The sequence below is a fragment of the Endocarpon pusillum genome (genome assembly GCF_000464535.1).
Source record: "Endocarpon pusillum Z07020 unplaced genomic scaffold C721943, whole genome shotgun sequence".
In the NCBI taxonomy this organism is placed as follows: Eukaryota; Fungi; Ascomycota; class Eurotiomycetes; order Verrucariales; family Verrucariaceae; genus Endocarpon; species Endocarpon pusillum.
The window spans coordinates 207072-226494 of record NW_006913585.1 but is presented as its reverse complement, the minus strand read 5'-3'; the positions used below and the strand labels follow the sequence as shown (position 1 = coordinate 226494).

At 48.8% G+C, this 19423-nt stretch overlaps 4 protein-coding genes across 4 annotated transcripts; 1 reads left to right on the top strand and 3 right to left on the bottom strand.

Annotated features, from left to right (window-relative positions):
* Nucleotides 1-5293: 5293 nt before the first annotated feature.
* Nucleotides 5294-7308, bottom strand: EPUS_01574 (Argininosuccinate synthase; the record flags this gene model as incomplete). Its single annotated transcript, XM_007788712.1, has 10 exons — nt 5294-5553; nt 5644-5658; nt 5708-5735; nt 5795-5881; nt 6100-6164; nt 6302-6833; nt 6894-7063; nt 7128-7166; nt 7223-7232; nt 7285-7308. 10 exons carry the CDS (start codon nt 7306-7308, stop codon nt 5294-5296), a joined length of 1230 nt encoding a protein of 409 aa, XP_007786902.1.
* A 3192-nt stretch (nt 7309-10500) lies between these two features.
* Nucleotides 10501-12199, bottom strand: EPUS_01573 (uncharacterized protein; the record flags this gene model as incomplete). Its single annotated transcript, XM_007788711.1, has 3 exons — nt 10501-10882; nt 10933-11702; nt 11759-12199. 3 exons carry the CDS (start codon nt 12197-12199, stop codon nt 10501-10503), a joined length of 1593 nt encoding a protein of 530 aa, XP_007786901.1.
* A 624-nt stretch (nt 12200-12823) lies between these two features.
* On the bottom strand, nt 12824-16733 carry EPUS_01572 (uncharacterized protein; the record flags this gene model as incomplete). The annotated part of the gene is made up of 10 exons (XM_007788710.1): nt 12824-13143; nt 13208-13315; nt 13366-13746; nt 13794-13975; nt 14023-14234; nt 15007-15099; nt 15171-15226; nt 15281-16382; nt 16432-16529; nt 16577-16733. The coding sequence occupies 10 exons, from the start codon at nt 16731-16733 to the stop codon at nt 12824-12826; spliced, it is 2709 nt and encodes a 902-aa protein (XP_007786900.1).
* Nucleotides 16734-18087: 1354 nt separating this feature from the next.
* Nucleotides 18088-18993, top strand: EPUS_01571 (uncharacterized protein; the record flags this gene model as incomplete). The annotated part of the gene is made up of 1 exon (XM_007788709.1): nt 18088-18993. The coding sequence occupies one exon, from the start codon at nt 18088-18090 to the stop codon at nt 18991-18993; it is 906 nt and encodes a 301-aa protein (XP_007786899.1).
* Nucleotides 18994-19423: the final 430 nt, after the last annotated feature.

Below are 19423 nucleotides of genomic sequence, written 5' to 3'. Positions count from 1 at the left end.
TAAACCGACTTGAGAACTCTCGCCTGCTCGCTTACTTCTTCAGCCCGCTGTTCTCCTCCTCACATTTACACTGCCTGCCTGCTTTCTCACTTCCATTGTTATTCCGGACTCCAATCTGCCCAAACCATCCTCTTAGAGTGAGTAGTCTGAGGATAGCGATCGTCGGACCGGCCACCAGGTTCGCGTAGGTGAGAGTGTTCCAAGTGCGTGGGTTGAGGACCTGTGGATGAGAAGGGGGGAAAGGGGGTTGGGTTAGCTGATACCAAGCTTTGCACGGTCTGGAAACGAAGAGGAGAAGAGGAGAGAGAGAGAGAGAGAGAGGGAGGAAGGAATCAGGAAGTGATGGAGGGTAGAACTCTGAGCAAGGCCGAGCAGCTGGGGGCACAGGAAGCCCTCGTTACATCTTCGCAATCCCTATAGTGAGCCAGCCAGACAGACAGACCCACAGCTCGGCGATCTCTCCAGAAAAATAAGATATACACCACACGATTCGCGAATCCCACAACGGAACATAACAAAAGGCATCCTGAATCATAACAATGAGTGAACTTCCGTACTCACCCCCTCCCTTCCCAGAACGCGCACACACACAACCCAATGCACGACGTCACATACTACCTGCATGCCGAGATAGGGGCGTACGAGCGAAGCCGAGGATGAGCGGAAACAGATCAGCGCTTGTGTGACGCCGATCAGAAGGGCGAGGTTGGCGAATTGGTGCAGAGCGAGGGTTGTGTTTGCTGGTAGTGGAGTGGTGGTCGATGAGGTGTTGGAGTTGGGCACGAGTTGGGAGAGGAAGGAAGACGGGTTGAGGAAGATTAGGGGGACGGCTGAGAGCCTGCGTGAGGATGGAGGGGGGATGTTTAGTTTCATGGAACGGAATCCGTTTGAGGGGTGGGTAGGAAGGGTGTGAGAAGGATGGGTAGATAGTGAAGGAAATATATTCGAAGGAGATGTTGAATTGGGGGCTCGATGTTGAAAGAGTTTGTGTCAGCGTACATGAGGATCGGCTCGACGATGCCGAAGAGCACGTGAGGGAATGGCGGGAGGACGGGAGGCATGCTGCCAAAGACGAATCTCGAAAAGGGCAGTTGATAAGATGAGCGTGATATAAGTAGAGATGCAGGTACAGGAGGGTAGAAATTTGCGCAAGCCATACCGATCTGGTAGAAAGACAGTTTCCCTATTGGGCGGGATGACACATCTCCGCTGCTTGGCGTTCTTGGCAAGCTACTTCACTGATCTGGTTGAAGCGCTGTCCCAGTATTCAACCTTCTGGAGCGAAGGGAAGACCTCTCATACCAATGAGGTTTGCTGAAACTTAGCGAGTCGGAGACCTTGGACAGCGAGGCAGATTCGGCACAGAGGCCGAAGTGGCATGACGCAGAAGAGCAAAAGAGAGACAACTTTGAGTGTTGGAAAAGCCCAAATTGACGTTATTGTATGATAGCCGGGCGAAACAAGCCACATAGCTCGGACCTATACTGGAGAAAATTCTCGAGGAGATGCGCGAAAATATGGTCTTCCAACATGACCTTGGTCGCAAACGAAGATCTTTGAGCGATGCTCGTGTTGCGCACACATCCTGAAGGTCCTGCATTGGTTCTGGCAACGTACACCAGACCATTATCATACTTGAAGGTCAGATGGATTCTGCGCTCAGCTGCAGTGTTCCTTCTTCGTGCCTTCACGTACCAGCCATGATTTTGGGTGACTCTCTGCCGTGAAAGAAGGGAATGAGAACAGAGACGTATTGAGTTTCGTGTATAGCAGAGGAAAACTGCATACCGTCGTTCTCAAGGGAAAGAAGACAGAAGGTATAAGACCAAGACCGGGAAGGAAGTGGAAAATGAAACAGAACAGAGAAGTCCTGAATAATCCTGGTGGCTACTAGTCAGCATTCATCTCATACTATTGCTAATCTTGCAAAGCTCTTTCGAGTTCAAATAACAGAAGGGAAACAATTCTTGTCCTTTTGTAAATGTTTTCTCTGCCTGCCAAACCAAAGGCGGAAATGTGGCCCAGAGCTATCCAAACACTCCAGCACATCACAATCAGCCATTTGACCACTCAGAACATAAAGTGTCATTCCCAACCATTAAAAACACAAAAACAATAAACCTGATAAAGCAAAGAGCCAAAAATACTGCGCGGATCGGGAATCGAACCCGAGTCCTACCGAGTTTGATGGCAACGGTAGATTCTGCCACTGAACCATCTGCGCTCAATGAGGATAAATTTGACTATCAATTTTATATATAGCTTTACAAAAACGCCGCATCAGGAAAATGAATCATTGGTTGATATACTTTGTTGCCAAGATGCGCCAAGGCAGTCTAATTCACAAAACACCAATGAAATTGTCTGAACTACTAGTAGCCCTGAGAGCCAGTACTACAAGGGGGAACATAAATATCGTTAGGCTGGCGCTAGGAAGCTTGCTCCGAAACAGCTGTTTTACAGATTATCTAATGATCTTTATTTCTCCATTTCTTCAATAAAAAAAGCTCAAAACATTTGCCTAGAGAAGCACAACAGATTTTTCCACTTATATTGTCTATCTAAACTTTTTTAAGAGTAATTTTCACTTGGTTAGCTTTATCATCGCACAAATCCAGTGATACAGAGGACGCCAAGGGATCAGTTCAGAGCCAATCGGACTGTGTGGCGCTGTATCATAACTAGTCGCTACTAGCACCAGCCCAACAATATTTAATGCCCCCCTGTAGTACTCGTAGGGTCACAACTTGAAGATGCGGCCCATTTTGCTGCCCTCCCAGACCAGCATAAAACTACTATTTACTGGACAGCTTCACATATTCAGCCACCGTTCTTGATTTTCTCACAAGCATACCTACCAACAAACAGGGTCATCACCTCAAGTCTCTACTATCACTATACCTCCCTTTCAGATCCTTCTCGTACTTCACAGTCTGTACCTGCTCTCCACCCCACTAGTCGTGACGTGTTCGCCCATCTCTGCAACAAAGCCATCTTCAACCAGCCAATGTATATCTTCCCGCAGCTGGTACACGTGTATAAATGCGTGATTTCAGTCGTCAAGAATTTGGGGAAGGGGAGGGGACAAGCGGAAGTTAGCTGATGCTCTCTCAGCCCAACTCATACAGTACCCAGAGTGGCGATCGTGTGGCACGCTTGTTTCCATGCATTATTCTCTGTAACTTGTTTAGGATGGACCCGTGCGATCAGCTTGATGGAAGGCTAATGAGCGGGGCATTTGAGCTTCTGTGTGGTTTTTTAGCGTTGTTACAGCACCATTCACGGGTAGGAGGGTCTGAAAGGCATCCGCACTTGAGTGGTATTCGACACAGGTTACTTTACTGGCATCCCATCCTTGATGTGCGTAATCAAGCACATACCCAAAAGGCGTGAGAGGCTGTTGTGGAGTCTACAAACTGTCAAAGAGCTCTATAGAACTGAAGTTCTTAACGTTGAGAATCAAAAATTGAAAAGATCATGGTATCTATACTTCTATCACTAATACTATAGTGCCCTAACGAAAGCTATCATTACTGGTATTTCGGGAAATCTTTCACAGTTGATCGCTATCCGCTCCAACCCGTCCCTAGTCCACCTTTCCGCTCTTTATAACGCCAAAATGGAGTCCCCAATCACCAATTCATCGTGGATATTGCATGTCATATACCACCTTGATTCCCACCACAAAGGAAGCTTCATCAGCAGCCCCTCTCAATCGCTGCACCAGCTAGTGTCTGATTCGACTCCCGCTAATCTTTAAACCGTTACAGCTTCCTCCTCGCCAAACCACAGCCGTTAGGCAACCATCTGAGTTAACTGTGCCACCGTCGTGTCATTCCCTAGGAGCGACTGAAACGGAACGTCCATACCGAGAGCATGGAGTAGGGACGTGCGGAACTCGGCTGCTAACATGGAGTTGCTAACATAGAGTCCATGCCAAAGTCGCCCAGACGTGTCTGCGCCCATAACTGCTCCGGTTGCAGCAAGAGAAGGTGGCGAAGCTTGTGCCCCAGCACTTCGCGCACCGCATCTGACAGCGCGTCTAACAGTCGAGCGCCATCTGATGGTCTCGAGAGGCTGGCACATCAGCAATAGATCTAGGCATTGAGCCGTGACTATCACCGCTATCGCCAGCGGGATGCTGAAAACCTGTCAGAGCATCATGGTCACCAAGACTCAAGTGATGGCTATGTCTGGCCTAGCGATGAATATCGCCTTGAAGTTGTGAGCTACTCGGATGCATTGGCGGATGTGTGCCTCAATCAGCGTACAAGCGCAATTCCTACTAGTGCTAGTCTTAGCATCACAGTCGGAGCCAGGCGCCAGGCTGTGATGGCTGAACACCGTGTTTCAACGTTGGAAAAACATGGTGAATCCTTTCAACAAGAAGTCCAACTCGAACAGAACAGGTGAAGACCTCAGAAGATGATATGGATTTCAGAGAGCCGTGGATCCAAACACGCCCGATGCAGAGAGGCTAGAATTGGGCAACTAGCAGTAGTGAAACGTTCGTGCTACTTCAAATTTCGTTCCAAGACCACTCATTTGGTCCAAGGTGGAAGAAAGAAGAAGACCAATTGCTCAACGAGCGCAGTAACCAAAATATGTTCCTAGGAGCAAACGGCCAAGAAGCTGCGGCAAAAGTCTGGAGTTATTCGAAACCCGGCAGCTATTAAAGCAAGGTTCGAAGAAATCACCAAGATCAGTCAGCGTACGCGGCCCCACTCGGTTCAAGGTCATGGACGCAAGAAGAGACAAACTGGCTTATGGTGGAGGAGGAGGAGGAGGAGGAGAAGACAAACGGAAGGAAGGGGAGGCTACGGTAGTGGACATGTCTACGCAGTTCGAGAAGCGCTTCGGCTATCCTCGAAGTGTGGGGGCGGTACACAGCAGGATAGCTAGGCTGAGGGAGAAAAAGGTGGTGTAGGTTTTGAATCATGGGGCTAGGATCAGCTCAGACATGACGGCAGGGTAAGACCGTGTTCAGGAGGATGTTCCGAGCATGTATGATGTGGCCCGAGGACAGTCACAATCACTACTTAGGCTTCCTCGACAACTGTTGCTTGGGATATGTTATTAACTAAGTGGATGAAGACTATTAAGCCACTCACTCGCCGAAATTCTGGAGCGCGCACTCTTTGGAAGCAGTATATCTGAAATCAAGCACTATGGAGGCATCGAAGTGAAGTGCAGATGAAGCTGTCTTGATCCCGAGGTTATTCAGCTGTAATATCTTGGTCTTCTAATTAGAGTCTTACAGCATGAATATAAGAACCTTTGACCGGGAAGCACTTCACTGTCGCTCTGCCCATTCTTCCGAATACTTCTTCAACCTGATGGACTGGATTTTGATAAACCCTGTCGTCTCCTCGGGACTGAAATTCTCCAACGAATCCATTGACGCCTCTTGCTCGGAATACAGCTTCTCGGTGCTGCTGATACGACCAAGGACATATGCAGCTCCCTTGTAGCAGCTCAACCGGACCTCACCGTTCACGCTCTTTTGGCTGAAGATTAAAGAGTTTTCCACAAATGCACGTTCGGGAGAGAAGTCTTGAGGTAGAGGTAGAAACATTAGTATGGGCTGAAAGCGGAAAGAAAGCGCCTAGGGTGGGAGACAAATGAAAGGTATACTTTACGTACACATGCCATTGTACACTGTAGACAGGGTTAGTGGTCTGACTACAGCGCGGATGTCATGACTTACGAAAAGTACTCCAGTTATGTGTGACGAACTAGGTTCAAGCATCAGCTGCCATGGTGAAGACACCGTTAGGAACGATGCCGGACTCACCTGATCCCGAAGAGCCCTAACTTGCGCATCGAGAACCAATCCCTCAAGGTCGAGGTGAGCGAGTCGAAGAATGGTCATAGCTGGGGACTATGAATGCATTAGTTGAAAGACGTTGCCTAAATCCAAAAATTTGCCGTGCGAAAGAGACAGATAGTCAACTTGGCAAGACTAGTTGGAATAAAAGAATTTCTTCATGAGACCACAATAACCGGAGCTCAAGATTCTCTCACACACCCTTGATTTACCTTGGAAATCATGCATAACAGCACAGTAAACCCACGATGAAAGAATTCGAAATGACTTACATCGTAACATCCACGAGACTTCAAGCCGATGAACCTATTCTCAACAATGTCAATTCTGCCGATACCTAGATCACAGGCATAAATGTTAGTCATGATTCAAAAGCAGTTTCGAAAGTAAGAAAGCAACGGTAGGGCTGGGACATAGTCTTAGAAAAGGGAACCTTGAAGAGTGATCGGATATCTTAACATCTGCCTTACGTACCATGGACTTTTCCAATACGATTGAGCTCCTTGAAAAGCTGTACGGAATCCGTGAACGTCTCCTGTGGCGTGACGAGCTTGGTCGGAATCCCCTTTTCGAAACTGATTGTGATGTTGGTAGGCTCGTTAGGAGCTTTCACAGGGTCGTCGGTCATGATCCACATGTCATTTGGGGGTTCCTGATTCGGGTCTTCCAAAATGCCGGCTTCATAGCTGCAGTGGGCAAGATTGGCATCAATTGACCACGGCTTCGCTTTAGTGGATGTAACTGGAAGACCTGTTTCTGCAGCATAGTCGAGCAGATCGTTGCGGCCCTGGAATCTGTTGAAGAATTTGCTCTCTCTCCATGGAGCGATGATCTTGATGGAGGGCTGGATCGCGTAGAAAGCGAGCTCGAAGCGAATTTGATCGTTGCCCTTACCGGTTGCACCATGGCTCACGCAGTCGCAGCCTTCACGCTGTGCCACCCGCATGAGAGATCGCGCGATCACAGGACGTGCAAGCGACGTGCCAAGGAGGTAACGTCCTTCGTACTGTAATTCCAAATCAGTCTCTGTGTCCTAGATGCAGGCCAAGTATGAGTTTGCACGCACCTGAGCATTGCACTGCACAGCCCTAAAGCACAAATCTTCCACAAACTCTTTCTGTAAATCTTCAATCACCATTTTTTTGGCCCCAATCTTGAGTGCCTTCTTCTCCACCGCACCCCAATCCTCTTCTTGTCCAACGTTCGCAAGGAAGCAAACGACCTCATATCCCTCGTCTATCGTACAATTATCAGTCCTTAATTTTACACTGCAAAGATTCCAGGGTTGTGAGGGTCTTACCAAGCAGCCACCTCAGGATACAGCTCGTGTCCAGACCACCTGTGTACTGGAATCAGCAATTGACTCTCTAACGGACTTTCAGACTCGAATCTGACCGCTGTAAGCCTAGATACTGTTAGAGAGACATTCTGCGGGTTGTCGCTAGACGGTCACTTACTAAGCAGACTTTTCCCTTTGCCATCTTGTCAAAATGAGATGGGAGATCTTTTGCAGGCGATGGAGCGGTCAGCAAGGGAATTTGGTGGGTTGATGATATGAATAACTCGCCGCAAGAATTGCGACAAATTTTCTTTTCCCCAGCGTGAGGACCAAAAATTTCTTGGAGTGCGGGGAAGGTACCACACGGAGGTGTACTTTACCCGCAGCCGGACTCTTATTAGTGCGGGGGCAAGTGGGTTGTATTAAAAACTAGACAAACATCCGCCCTGATCGCTCTACTAGTAGCTCGCTAACGCCGCGGCACGATAGTTAGCAGAATTAGTGGCCGTCTTGGCATTTCCCTCTCCTCCGTCCTCCATCAGTTGTTCGACTTTGCTAACAAGTGGTAATGCAACGCAAGTTACTACTAAGTTAACTAATTAGTGCATTCTGGTATGCCTGAGAGGATGAGGCGATTCCTAGATAGAAAGGTTGGATCCACTGCTTGGTAGTTCAAGTTGAAGGACTTACTTGTACGGTGTTCGCATAGAAAGTACTCCGTAAGTATGTCGAATTTAACAAAGCTGAGAATGATGCCAAGACGGCCATCAATTCTGTCTCTGGGCCTCGGCCCGGATCCCGGTCACACACGCGCGTGTACACGTACACGCAAGGCTGATATCCACCTTTCTGTTGTAATATCATTGGTCATTAGAGCCGCTAGCGTTTATGTCACTTTGAGAAACCCCTACAAAGAGACACCGGACTTGATGCACTCTACGTCCTCTCTCGACCTGCTTTCCACTGGAAAACTACATCCTACCGATCTTTACAGGCTCGAAGCCATGGCACCTGTAATACTCGCGATCCTGCGACCTGACAGATGACCGTGGTTGGAGGGTATGATAGGACTATTGCTAATATCACCACCTGGCTAGATCCGTGGCCACAAGGTATCGCCATTTTCGGCCTTACAGATTTAGCGTGGAAAGACCATTACGACCCGTCGGCAGGATCTTGTAGAACTCCCGAGAGCGTCAAGATTTGGTACGATCAGAGTGGACCATATCCAAGCAGGTGGAATGACTCGGCTGTGCAGGCTGGTTCACCGGCATAGGTGCGTCGCGAAAGCTCGCAAACTTAAGAAGTTCAGGAAATGCAAGGTCACTGGTCATATCGGCTGTAGATAGCAGCGTCCACAGATCCTTCCCTGGATGCCAAAACCATGTGATGATAACAATACAAGGAGCAGCTATACAGGACCCAACAACGCCAGGGGCAGCAACGTAGCAGCCATTGCATGTGGGGCTGCCGGCGGCTCTCACTATTGCCGCTCTTATCTTATATTTTTCGCACCGTCTTCGCCGCGCCGTACCCCTCTAACGTCCCCAGCCAGGGCGCGGAAGAAGGCTGAATACTACATGAAACCAGAGCTGCAATCAGAGCCCACTGTCAACCGTGCCCCTGAACCACCGAAGCTCGACCCGTTCTCGATTCGCAATGCAGCAGTGATACCAGGTACGCCGGGATACGAGCTACCGTGAGGGGTTTGGTACTATCAATTGACAGAGATAATCGCTGACTAGCCGGAGGAAACGTTCCCTTGGGTTCGAGTTGGCCGCGAGTTCAGCCGCATTTAGCCCACGCTTTCTGAACTGGTTGCCTTGAGTAATAATTTCGGAGAGAGGATTCTTCAGTGTAGAATGCGTACAGCCTGTTGTTATATATCCCATCCGGCGCCCGGCAGACCAAGGGTAAATAACTGATGCTGCTAGCGCCGTCAATCTTGTTGATTTTATTTCATTATTCTTCAATGAAATTGTTTTTCAACCACGCGAGCGAGCTCTTCTACCATCTATTACTTTGAGCTAGTTGGCATAGGTTTTACGATGAGTTAGTATGACAGATCTAATCATATCATTGCTAGCCTCCTGTTGAAAGAGAGAAGACACGGGTGAGATGAGAATTTTGTATGACCAAAGTAAGCTGGTTGGTTGATAGCTTCAGTGCCGGGGATTGGGAATCCATCATGATATGCAACCCAGCTCCTTTGATAGATTCCACCGGCTGGACACCTTTCTTCTCAATCCATAGCGTGCCCCTTGCGGCAGCGTTCCAGTTACAGTCCCAGCCTTGATATCGAACCCCATACGGAGACATGAGGGCGCTAGAGAGCGCTGGCGTAACTTGTAACGTTGGGTTTGTTTGCTTGCTTGCTTGCTTGCCCACCACCTTACTCGCTCGATGCTGCACAGTCCCAATCAACTCTCGAACCCCCAGTGCGCCTTCAGCACGGTTGATCCGTCTCGTCTCCGAGTTCCACCAAAGCTGACCTGTATTTGTCGGGTTCGGCATGTCCACCCATATAGACGAAGCCCCTGTTCTTCAACTACCCTTAACAAAAGAGAACCCTCGGTGCCGGTCTCGGAAGCACGACTGCGAGTTTCCCTGAGCTGGCTACACAGGTCCGAAAAAAGTCAGTGGAGTGCTTCGTCAAGGGGTTCTTGAGAAGCTTGGGACGGGCATGCTTGAGAGAGAGAGAGAAGGGGGGGGGGCGGTATGCAAGTGTTCCGATAACAATGCGTATCCACTACTCCAAGTTAACAAGAAATCAGATTATCTTCAAGGTGGTCGTATTTCGATGGCTTCCTCGACGGGAATAGAAGCCATGATCGAAGCCATGGCTTTTGTCACAAGGATACATTTTCAACAACCGCACGGTGGGCTTTTTACTTCTGCTTTGATGATGTCGTGGTGAGAGTCCGCAGGCTCCAACATCACCAGAGGTGGTAGGATCGGAATGATATTTCCTAGACTTTACTACGTGTTTGCGGGGCGTGAATACTGTTGGCTTGAGCTCGGTGCACATCATTTTCGGACCAATCGCCAATCGGGGAGAAGAGGCACGTTCGGGGAGGGAGACAAGCTGATGTGCTGTCGGATTGGCAAGCCTTGAGAACTCGATCTTTAGTGACAAGTAAAGCATGGGTAGGAGATTGGATTGGTGCGGACATGACTCGCCAACAACGTGAAATGTGTAAGAAACCGAAGATGTGTAGTTCTAGAAAGGTTGTTGCAGAGGGTGATGTTTTTTGTATTTGGATCTGCAGTGGACAAATTCGGGGCATTAGCATTGTTGATATCAGGGTACCGCGAAGGTCGCTGACGCTGTATAAGTGTAGCATGCCTGGTGTGCTCCTCTACTCATCAGTGTTGCACAGCAAAACTCCGAAGCTCATGAGTCCGTATTCTCCTGCTTATCCATCCCCTCCACCTTACTATCCACCTTCTTTGCTTCTGGCAGACCATCCTCATCTCCAGCCTCATCTCTACCACGTTTTTTGCTAGGAGGGAGTTCTGGCTTCTCTGCCGTCCCGTCAGCTGTTGCACCAGGCACCTCTGTGTTAACTTTGGCTTCTGCTTCCTTCTGTGTGGCTTTGTCTGTAGCATCATCATCTTGCTTGCCTTCAGGTTCAGGCTCCTTCTTCTTCGCATTCTCAGCCTCGACCATGGCTTTGGCTTTCGCGAGGGCATCGGCTGTAGCAGCTTCGCGTTTGGCTCGGGCGTTGTTTTCATCTTTAGGGGGCTCTTCGGTGCTTTCGACGATCGGGACACCGCTGTGAATTATTAGCATTAAACGACCGTCCAAATCCAGAGAACTGCTTACCGAGCATCTCTCCGAACCTCTGTCCCTTGATCACGCCTCGAGTCCCTACCACGCCCACCACGCCCGCCTCTTCGCGAATCCCTGAAGCCATTTTTCCGATCGTCTTCTCTCCTCTCTCGCCAATCTCGGTCGTCTTCGTCGTCTCGCTTTCGTTTATTTTGGTGGCCGCCCCTGCCACGGTACGGTTGTCCACTCGGTTTGACCTTTCCTGATTTGATGTCGTCTACTTTCTTCTCGCAGTATTCTTTCTTGCTCATGATTTGAAGAGCATTACCCTTGTATTGGGGTTTTGGGTCCAGGTCGAGAAACTTCTTCTGGGTCTCTTCCGAATCGAACTCCACAAAAACACTGCCTTTGAACACCTTGTCATTTGCTCTTCGAAGTCGAATGGCGTTGTATGGGCCGTAAGGTGCAAAGAAAGCTTCAATATCGAATTGCGTCTTGACATCTTCTTCGCCGAAACCTTTTACATACACACTTCGAGGCATGGCACGGTCCTCGAAGACCTTGATCGCGTCTGGGTCCATTTTCTCAGGATCAATTGTTTCTGGCAATGGTTCTTTGCGCTTGACCTTGGTGTCGTCGTCTGTCAGTTCGAGAAATGTGGATTCTTTTAGAGCAGCAACGATGGCGGAGAAGGGCTGAAAATGCCGCATGCGCTTGAACGAGTGAATAATTTTGAGATCAACCGAGAAATTTTTGCTACCGCCAACTTGTGAGAGAAGAAATCTGTCCATAGGGAGGTTGGAGTCGGAGAAGTAAAATTCAACCTGAAAGCATTATGAGTCAGTCCTCGACAGTGCGACCACAGCAGGAGAAGCCCTACCTGTTTTCGTATCTGTACAGGATCATCAGTCTCTTCCTGAGCAACAAGATCTGACTTGATGTTCTGCTTGTAAGATTTGAAGTCACCACGATCTCTAGCGCCCCCACGGCCTTTATATCCTCCCTGGTGTGGTCGATGCCCGTGTGAACCTTCTCCATTTTCGCCTCCAATGCCTTCATCTTTCTTCACTTCTTCAGCTTCGCCGTTCTTTTTGTTCTCTGGATTATCAACGCCGTTTTCTTCAGCCAACATTTTCGACTTTGATTCATCAACGCTTTCCTCATTGTTGCTAGCTTGCGCAACCTCGTCATTATCGACGGCAGTAGGGTCAGTGGCCGTTCCCGTCTGGCGACTTTCCTTCAGCTCCGCAAGCATATCCTGGACATCTTGAGCTGACTGGGAATTGCTATCAACTGGGTTTGCGACCTCGGCAGTAGACATGGTAGAGGGTCACAAGAACGATACCAGAGAGTTTATATTCAAAGAGGTGCTGAAAGAAGATAAGGCAGTAGCAGGTAGGTTTCGGGAGCCGATTGCGACAGGTTTTGAGGTCAGGTTGAAGTCGAATTTGATGTTGACTGTGAGTGCAGTCAGGATTTATGAGTCAGGTATCCAGGTGATGGAGAAGGACTGTAAGGCTTGGACACTGTGTAGATGAATAAATAGTCACTGTGTTTGAATAGCGATATTAAACCGGTCTTATCCCATGGAACAATAGCATGTTCAGTATTCTCACCAGCTATTCGGCGGACAGTGAATTATTGAGCTCACAAGTTCATGTGGGGAATTGCCAAGGCTAGAAGCTTGGACCTCCGGACCATACTGACTCCTCAATTTCCATCTCCAAACCCCCATACCCCCATTACCCCGTACCCCAAAACCCCCTCAAACTGGCTTCCGCCACCCCCTGAGACGCCAAGATGCAATAGTAGCACCGTACAACACTTTCAGAGCTAGACGGACTATTTGCCTTCTGTGGGCATTCTCTTTAGGATACTGAGTATCTTTTCTTCGAAAAGATTGCTGCTATGGATATGATACACGGATAGAATGACCTAAGAACGATCAGACTTGCTCGTTCACAAATAAACCCGCCATGCCCTGTCCCGTTCCGATGCACATGCTGGTCAAACATATCTTTTTCTTCGTCCTCCGTGCCTCGCTCAGAATGGTACATATCTGCCGAGCACCGGTTGCACCCAACGGATGACCCAGAGCGATAGCACCACCCCTTGGGTTGACTTTTTTGTGATCCAGCCCCAGTACATTCAGACAATATACTGCCATTGATGCGAATGCTTCATTGATCTCAATGATGTCGATGTCGTCTTTGGTCAACTGAAACTGGCTGAGCAATTTAGGGATAGCCACAGATGGGCCAATACCTGAAATCGGAATTAGTAAGTTCAACAGTGAATGTTGACAATGTGTTAAACAGGGAATACCAACCCATAATCCTTGGAGGTACGCCGGCTACGGTAGCGCCGCAGAACTTTGCCATGATGGGCTGGCCTAACGCAATGGCTTTCGATCGTTTCATGAGGACAACGGCGGCAGCTGCAAACGATTAGTCACAAATTTGCGCCCCAGAGTGCAGGTATGCATACCACCGTCGGTGACTTGACTGGCATTCCCGCCAGTGGTCTTGTTGCCAAAGTCCGGGAAAGCAGGCTTGATCTTGCCTAAAGATTCCACGGTCGTACCATATCTTGGCCCCTCATCCCTTGTAAGAATGACCTCCTTCATTTCGCCTGACTTCGGGTCCTTGACTTTCGTAGTAATTGGCACGATCTCATCATCAAACCACCCCGCTTTTTGAGCAACCTCTGCTCTTCTAAAACACTCGTTGGCGTATCTGTCCATATCCTCTCTTGAGATGTTAAAGTCGTTTGCGACATTTTCGGATGTCTGTCCCATGGGTTGCATGCAGTCTGCTGCTTCTTGGTTCTGAAGAATAGCTTCGTGGAAGGGTGTGGCCAGCCGGTCACCTTGCATGGATTAGCAGACCCTAGACAACATCTGTAGCAGAGCTTACCACCGGTTGTCATTGACTCCGCTCCAATCGCTACACCACATTCTATGCTTCCCACGCTAATCTCATTTGCAATATCTTGAACAGCCTTGAGCCCCGAAGAGCAGAATCGATTGACGGAAGAGGCCCCAGCTGTGTGTGGAAAGCCAGCGGCGAGCATGGCGGCGCGGACAATATAAGCGGACCTGCTATCAGAGACCTGTCGTCCTTGTCAACAGATACATTAACAAACACGGTAGAACTGCGGTCTCCCACATTGCCGAGGCAGATATCTTCTACGACTGAGAGATCCAGCTTTGATTCCTCAGCCACCTTTTTAAGCAGGGCATAGACCATGTAATCGAGACCCGTGTCTTTGAATCCTCCTTTGAAGGCTTTAGTCAGGGGTGTCCGGATGGCCATCGTTATCACAACATCATCGGGGTTCTTCTGCGTGCTGCGTCGCTAATGCATTAGCTTCCGGGGAAACTGTAAGACATATGCATGCATACATGGTAGAGATTGCACTCTTGCCCGGAGACAGATGTGAAAGTATCGAGCTGAGCCTCTCCGTGGCCATGGCTCAAGTTGAACACAGAACTTAGTATGCGTATTTGAGGTTAAAGAAGATGCTGACTACTGAGAATCAGGCCGCGCTGTCGAGAAGCATAAGTGTTGACGAAAGTGTGGGGAAGATGGCGGAAACTGACCAAATATTGAAATTCAAGTGCCGAGGTTGTCAGACTGCACTCCGAGTCGGCCAACTAGCCGGATGCCAAGCCGGAAATGCTTATGTATGACGGAAGGTAGGTTCACAAGCACGTGCCAGTAATCATGCAATGGAGCATTTGTTCCATGTGCTGTGTACGTAGTAAAAGGTTCTATTATGACTTGCTTATGATCGCCTTCTGCAGCGCAGTTTCGCCGACCGAAGCCGCCAACCTAACCGCCATGCAATATAGCATTAGACTCTACTAAGCATGGAAAATCCCTTGACGCCTTACCTTTTCCCTCATCTGGCAATCATCAATCATACACCGCTATCAATCTGTGGTAATGTGCTAGCCGTCCATGAATTCCATTCCTGGCATTGTTGGTATCTATTCTCCGGTATGGGGAGTTTTTGTATGTCATCGGGCCGTTCAAGGATACCAAATGCCATGCCCAATGACAAATGCCAGGCAATGTGGCAGTGGAATGGCCATGCCCCGGGATTATCTGCATCGACTTGCCATACCATGTACCCGTTTGGGCGGACCTGCTGCGTATCTCGTCGCTGGGGATTGGAAGGACGCACAATTCTTCCGTCCCAGGTGCCATCGCCTTCCGCCTGCAAGGAAGTCAGTGATGCATTACACCGTCAGCTCAAGGAGCTACATTGAAGCTGTAACTAACTAATACAAACATGTTGTGACCATGCATATGCATAGGATGCCATATTGGGGACTCATTGTTAACTGTAGCTAGATGAGCGCCCTGGGCATGCAACGATGAGGAGTCCTCCAACTTACCGATAAATCGAAAGGAGGAGTTAGACCCCATGTTATATATTAGCGGTTCGAACTCTGTGAATGAAATGTTGCCCTCTTTCGCCAACAACAGCATGGACCTGCTTGTGTCCCCGAAAAACGAGTTATCGTTCATATACCAGAGCCAACTGCCTGTTTCATTCTGTGACACGGTCATGGTTACTGTCTGTGTCGTCTCTGGTTCTTCGATGGCGATAGGGTACGAAGGTACTGTCTGTGTCAAATCATCGTTTGCACATCCAGCATTGCCGTAGCGTTGAGCAGTGGTGCTAGGCAAAGAGCCATTAGTCGCCCTATCATAGTAAATGATGGCTAGTGCCTCAGGCTGATTGGTATTGGAGCAGGTAATGATTGATCGCATCCAGTAAGACTTGCCAGGATCGCCACCCGCTTTCACAACGACATCGGTTCGTTGACCAATCCCAATAGTCACAACGTTAGTGTCATAAGGTTCAATTGGCACAAAGTCGTTGGCTATGACCGTCATCTCGTGGTCGTCAATCGAGAACTGCTGCGCACCATCCGCTCCAGTGTTAACGAGGCGTAGACGGTGTGACTTGCCGGCCTCGAAAATAAATTCTGAATATCCTGCGTCGTTCGTGCAGTCTGCGCCGCTGACATAGGTACTCGAGTTTAGCTTTGAGCAGTCGAAATTCATTTTGCCATTGATAAGGTTGTTATCACTGGTTAGGATTGGAGGGTCTGGACGTGGCTCTACCAACGACCTTACGAGTGCGTGGTACTCTTGATGGTACCAATCTGAGAGAAGTACAGGGCCAATGTCAATATCATACGGCACGTTCTGCGGTCCATGAATGACAACTGGCCCCAAGAGCCCTGCCGTATACTGAGCAGAGTGATGTGCATGCCACCAGCTTGTGCCATAAAGCTCGGCCTTGAACGTGTATGTAAGGCTTCCACCAGGAGAAATTGGACATTGGGTAAACGCCGGAACGCCATCATTCCATTGAGTGTTCTGCTGGGGGAAACCATGCCAATGGAAGGACGTACCCTCGGCTGGGTCGCGAATGTCGTTGTGGACAGTGATTTCGATCATATCACCCCAGTTGGCTTCGACGAGAGGCTACCAGCATGATCAGCAATATTATTGCCTTGTTCTCGCTCGAACGCACCCCAGGAAAAGCCCCATTCACAACAATCATCGGTTTTCTGAAGCCATCAGGTGCAAAAGTGGCCCTCGAAACGATCCAGTCATATTTTCTCGTGACACCTTGGGCAGATCAGTGTGCGTTGCCTACAATACGATAGGGATATGACCTGTATCAGGAGAAGAGGTATAGTAATTCGTGTCAAAAGCCGTGGCCTTTCCCCACGGGAAGCCGTCTGGAAGGGGAGTGTCGGTGAGGTACTCGGCAAGCAAAGGCTCAGAAAGATCACCCAGTAGAGACTTCCCATTTGTGGCCGTCTGCGACATTCTCGCAAGAACTTGGAAAGCGGTCAGCAGCAGTAGAGCCGCAGATAAAGATAGGTTCTCGGACGGCCTCATTGTCGTACTTGATTTGAAAAATAAGAAATCTTTACAGAAGGAAACATTTAGAGAAAGATAGGATCCAAAGGGAAACAATAGAGCTACCTCCTCTCAATGTAACTTACCCTCTTTTCCTCATAATCATGCGGTGGCATTCGGAACATCGCATTGAGTAGATAGCTGCATCACCGAGCAACCGGCTCTGCATTGCATGAGCATGAACGCAAGGTAGGTGTAGAGACAGAGGGGAAATGAGTATCCAACTGAAAGGCTATTCCGCTGTATGTCTGCCAACTTTGAGAGCTACGTGTGTCCTGATTGTGCGTGTTGCATTCAAGCTAAGATCGAATAGGATGGGTCAGAAAAGCCCCAGAGATCGTACCGCTACGGAATTTGGATGACGCCAATGTGGACCACAACAAGAGACAGCCGACAATTGTGCAATGAAGGGATCCTTGATGCTGCGTAGAGGTTACTCTCCTCCACAAAGCTTTGAAAGCTGTTGAGTAGAAGTAGGTACAGCGGTGTACGTGTGGCTTGAAGCCGTTGCCCAGAGTACTTGCTGCTGTGCGGTTGACATGCAGGTCATGCTCTGATTAGTGACTAGTTAGGGTAAATGCAACTGGCCAAGTAGAGTAGCAGCGTTCACCAACACCAGAACTCGACGGCCAGGGCGAACCATAGCTCAGAAGCCAAGTGGCCATGGTCATAGTGTTTGAACTATGTGCCTCTTGTCCAAGAACCATGGAAATGAGCTGTAACAGTCTGCAGGAAGTGCGTAGTAAGCGAGTTGATCTATCTAATCAAGAGGGTAGCGTGCGTAGATATACATAGTACGTATAAATCAGCTGTAGCTTACGGTACAGCGAAATGCAGGAGAAATTGACCAATCAAAAGCAGGCGAAACGCAGGGCTTCGTGCAGGAACTCCAACCAATGAGCGCTTCTATATTTCGACAGAAGCTTTGGTCGAGAAGAAGGGTAGGTTGTTAATACTGGTTGTACCTCAATTGTGAGTGAGACAGTGCGATGACGGCGTGGCCAATTAATCATGTGTTGTGTAACTATGGAATTCCGAGAGTCTCGTGGTGATGGCATGAGGAAGTGGCTGTACTAACTACGTAGGAAATGAGATTTCCTTGGAGGTCGGGATCGGCGGGCTGCTTCTGCCGATGGGTCTCTTGGATGACACAAGCAAGGAGGACTGATCTTTCAGGCCAAATCGCCCATAGAGAGGCCCAGATTGTGCTTGGAATGGTCCACCGATGTTTGCTTGAGTGAAGAATCCCACCTCATATACCATGGCAACACAGTCTCCCTCGGCAGAGTTGCTCAACAACCAATCTGGATATCAGGATGACAATGCACGCTTTTTCGACGAAGACGTGCCCATCATTCCGAACAAGATGCAAGAGCTTCTCGACAAGTACAGCGGTATTCCTACCGGAGAAGAACAGGTTCGACATGTACAGAGACTTCGAGACAAAGCCTATCAACAATATCAGTACCCTTGCCTAGGTCTGTATCGATTCTTGGGTCTGGCACTTAGCACCCATCCTCTGTATGACGTGCATGTGTTACCATTGCTTTGTGGAGACAAGGACACAAAAGACGCCACATCACTCGATTCCCCTCGGACGTTCCTCGATCTCGGTACGTGTCTTGGCCAAGACGTACGAAAGCTGATCTTTGATGGTGTGCCGGTTGATTGCGTGTACGGAGCCGACTTACTTGCAGAATTTGTGGATATTGGATATGATCTTTTCCGCGACGAGGAGAAGCTGCCTCGCACGCATTTCGTGGCGCCGGCGGATATATTTGACGAATCATCACGATTAAAAGAATTTGACAAGAAAGTAGATATCATCCACGCCAATTTATTTTTCCACCTCTTCACTTGGGACGATCAGGTGAAAGCAGCAAAGCGAGTGGTGAAATTGTTGCGACCACGGATGGGAAGCCTCATACTTGGAAGCCAGATCGCTCATCAGGAATCCGGGGAAGTACCAAGTCGGCCAGGGCGGCGCTCCGATTCAATGTACAGACACGACGAGAGGAGCTGGAAGCGACTTTGGGAATCAGTAGGCACGGATCTCAGGTTGAGTTTCACGGTTCGAAGTTCTCTAAGCCCATATCCTAAGAGGAAGGGAGTAGACGACACTCACGAAGGACTTTCCCGGATGACATTTGAAGTATGGAGAGATTGAAAGTATGCTGCTTTCAAGTGCGACAGTGGACACGCTGGTTGTGCATCAGATCTTGCTACTTGGTAACTCTTGGTAGGTTTTTGGTATGTTCTCTAGCGGCCCAGTATCCACCTATTTCAATCTTCAATTAATGCCTCAATCTGGACTGTGAAATAGTTTTGGACCTCCTGTACCCGAACAACCTCAAGCCTTCCTCCTCGATCATCCATCAGTAGCTCCCAAGCTTCAACTTACTTCTTTCCCGATTCCCCTCTTGACAGAAGCACCTCACCACAATATAAGAGGATAAAAAACCCCTTAAGGATACCTCGCATCTCTTCTCTTGCTCTATGCGTAATCATACCATCATTCTCGGTATTTTTACTATCGATTGGCAATATCTCAAATTCAGCTTTCTCAGATTCAGACTTCGTTGCAGGTGCAGCCATTG